The sequence below is a fragment of the Phragmites australis genome, chromosome 13, assembly GCF_958298935.1.
Source record: "Phragmites australis chromosome 13, lpPhrAust1.1, whole genome shotgun sequence".
Classification (NCBI taxonomy): domain Eukaryota; kingdom Viridiplantae; phylum Streptophyta; class Magnoliopsida; order Poales; family Poaceae; genus Phragmites; species Phragmites australis.
Genome location: NC_084933.1, coordinates 29,525,124 through 29,527,651, shown reverse-complemented (window position 1 = coordinate 29,527,651; position 2,528 = coordinate 29,525,124). Strand labels below are relative to the sequence as shown.

Below are 2,528 nucleotides of genomic sequence, written 5' to 3'. Positions count from 1 at the left end.
TCGTAAAATCTTTATACAAACAATCAATCATAATACCAACTGTTATATCTATTCATATAACTTCAAATTTGATCAACCAAACAGAAAATCAACTTGACTTGTTTAGATATAACTACCCAAAATACTCATCTTTTTCAACCATTATACCTTCGCTCGGCTGAAACTATACAATTTTGATCCTATTTGTCACAACTTATTGCTGGATTCTGCTTTTTAGAAACTATAAGATAAAACAACCAGACTGAGAAGAAAAGAAAAATTGGTTTATTGTTGGTTTTTAAAAGAAAAATTGATTTTTAATGAAATAAATTAAATACTGATAAACTAGCTGAGAGTATGTTTTCTGAAAAATTGGTGTGCTGAGAATTTAAAATTTTCTCGTAAAAACAAACAACTTTTAGCATAAACCAATAAACTGCTATAAAAAAATAATTTTCAATAAAAATTTATAAATTTCAACTATATCAAACAAAACCATTTCCAATCCAACGACTTACCGCTAAGGTCATCTTCAGCAGCTATCTCAAATTTTCATCCTCAAAAATACTATTACAGTATCCCATATCACTATTACAGTATCCCTTATTTTTTCATCTTCAGCAGCTAATTTATTTTCTAACTTCTACTCCTCATTTTCTCTCTCCGGACCCGCTGACAACCTCTATACGGATGCTACAGTAGGCCCGCAGATTTGCAGATCCATTTTCTCTCTCCGCAGTACTGTAGCAACAATGTAGCCCCGGTGCCAATTCTGCCGGAGTTGCTACAGTACGTAACCAGTACCCGCAAATTACTGTAGCAGCCGAATCTGCAAAAATACCTCCTCTGCTGAAGATGGCCTAAGTCGGCCCTCCACGCTCGCAGGTCGCAACTGGGGAAGGCTGCAACCCCCTCCCTCCGCCACCGGCAGATCACACCAGCTAGCAGCGACGTTCACCGTGTCTTTACTAGTTTACTTAACCACGAGGACACGCAGCATTATCTAGATGAGATGAGATAGGCCGGTCGGCAGAGGAAGAAGAGTGCGTGAGCGGGCAACAATTGTTTACTGCCTCCTAGGTGCGTGCGCCGGCGGTATTGGATTGGATCGGATCTGATTTTATCTGATGGTGTTCCACCTGCTGGCGTTCGCGGCGGCGAGGGGCTTCCTGCAGGTGTTCCAGGTCTCGGCGCCGCTACTGTGGCCGTTCAACCTGTGGCTGCCGTCCGCGCGCCACCTGCCCGAGGCCTGCGCCGTCTTCTACGGCGCGCTCGCCTCGCACGCCGCGTGGCTGCGCGGCACCGTCCGGAGCCACCGCCGCCACGGGAGCAGCACGGGCGGCGTCGGCGAGTACATCAGCCAAGCGCTGCACAACATCTCCTCCCCTTACTGAATACGGACGGCCACGCGTGCACAAGGGCGCGCCTACCGTCGGTGCTGGTTCCCCATGTCTTGGTAGTTTTAGGAAGCTTTTATTTTCTTTTCCATTTGTCTGTTTGGCTTATTGTTGTTCTTGGTTTGTTTTTTGGTGTTTAGATAGCATTGCAAGATTTCGGAGCATGCTGTAATCCGTGATTTGTAAATACAAGTGTTTCTTGTCAGAAATCTTGTTATTCATGAGCAGGCGAAGAGGCCATGTTACTCATAATTTCATATGCTGTCGTCCCGCGAAAAATAAAAGTCATATGCTGTGTGTGTATGCACGAAGCGTATACGCTTTGGTCTGAGACCACTAGAAGTACCGTAGTTTCCAAATGCTCAGGTCTTTGATCATCACCAACCAACTGTACGAATAGCGTCGAATGACAGTAACAGCGGAGGTCAACTCATGATTCGGACCAAATTTAGTCAACAATTTCTTCTTGCCGGCGGATGGCGTGAGGGGGTGGGTATTCTGGTGCTTTGGGACGATACGTTGGTGAGCCTCACGGATCCCAGCTTTGCTATCCACATCGTATCTGTTAATGCTCAATTGAGGCAAAGAAAGCAACTGTTTAAACTCTCCATCGTCTGTGGCCCTAGTGAGGAAAGAGAAAAGCCAGCCTTTTTGCAAGAAATCACGACCGCTAATCCAACCGGTGGGACGCCGTGGCTCATAGTATGAGATTTTAACTTGATTTATGAGGCGAGTGACAAAAGTAGTAGCAACCTGAATCGTTTGATGGGGCAATTCAAAGCAGTCCTGAACTGTTGTGAGCTAAAAGAAATATGCTTGCAAAACAGGAAGTTCACTTTAACAATGAAAGGACTGACCCCACCCTAGTTCGATTGGATCGCTTCTTTTGCAACCACAGTTGGGATGACCACTTCTCCTCTTCTCATCTACTAGCCATCTCTTCCTCCATACTAGATCATTGTCCGCTATTGTACCTCTTCTCCTCTTCTCATCTACTAGCCATCTCTTCCTCCATACTAGATCATTGTCCGCTATTGTTTGCGAGCGAAAATGGACCATGCCGGCCACCTTCCTGTAGATTTGAAAATTTCTAGCTACGCATCCCGAAGTTCATGGATTTTGTCCAAGAGGCTCGGGAGACACAATAGTAGC

At 45.1% G+C, this 2,528-nt stretch overlaps 1 protein-coding gene across 1 annotated transcript; it reads left to right on the top strand.

The window, feature by feature from the left end:
• Nucleotides 1-844: 844 nt before the first annotated feature.
• LOC133888632 (uncharacterized) lies at nt 845-1,633 on the top strand. The gene has a single exon (XM_062328945.1). The coding sequence runs from the start codon at nt 1,107-1,109 to the stop codon at nt 1,371-1,373; it is 267 nt and encodes an 88-aa protein (XP_062184929.1). The 5' UTR covers nt 845-1,106; the 3' UTR covers nt 1,374-1,633.
• Nucleotides 1,634-2,528: the final 895 nt, after the last annotated feature.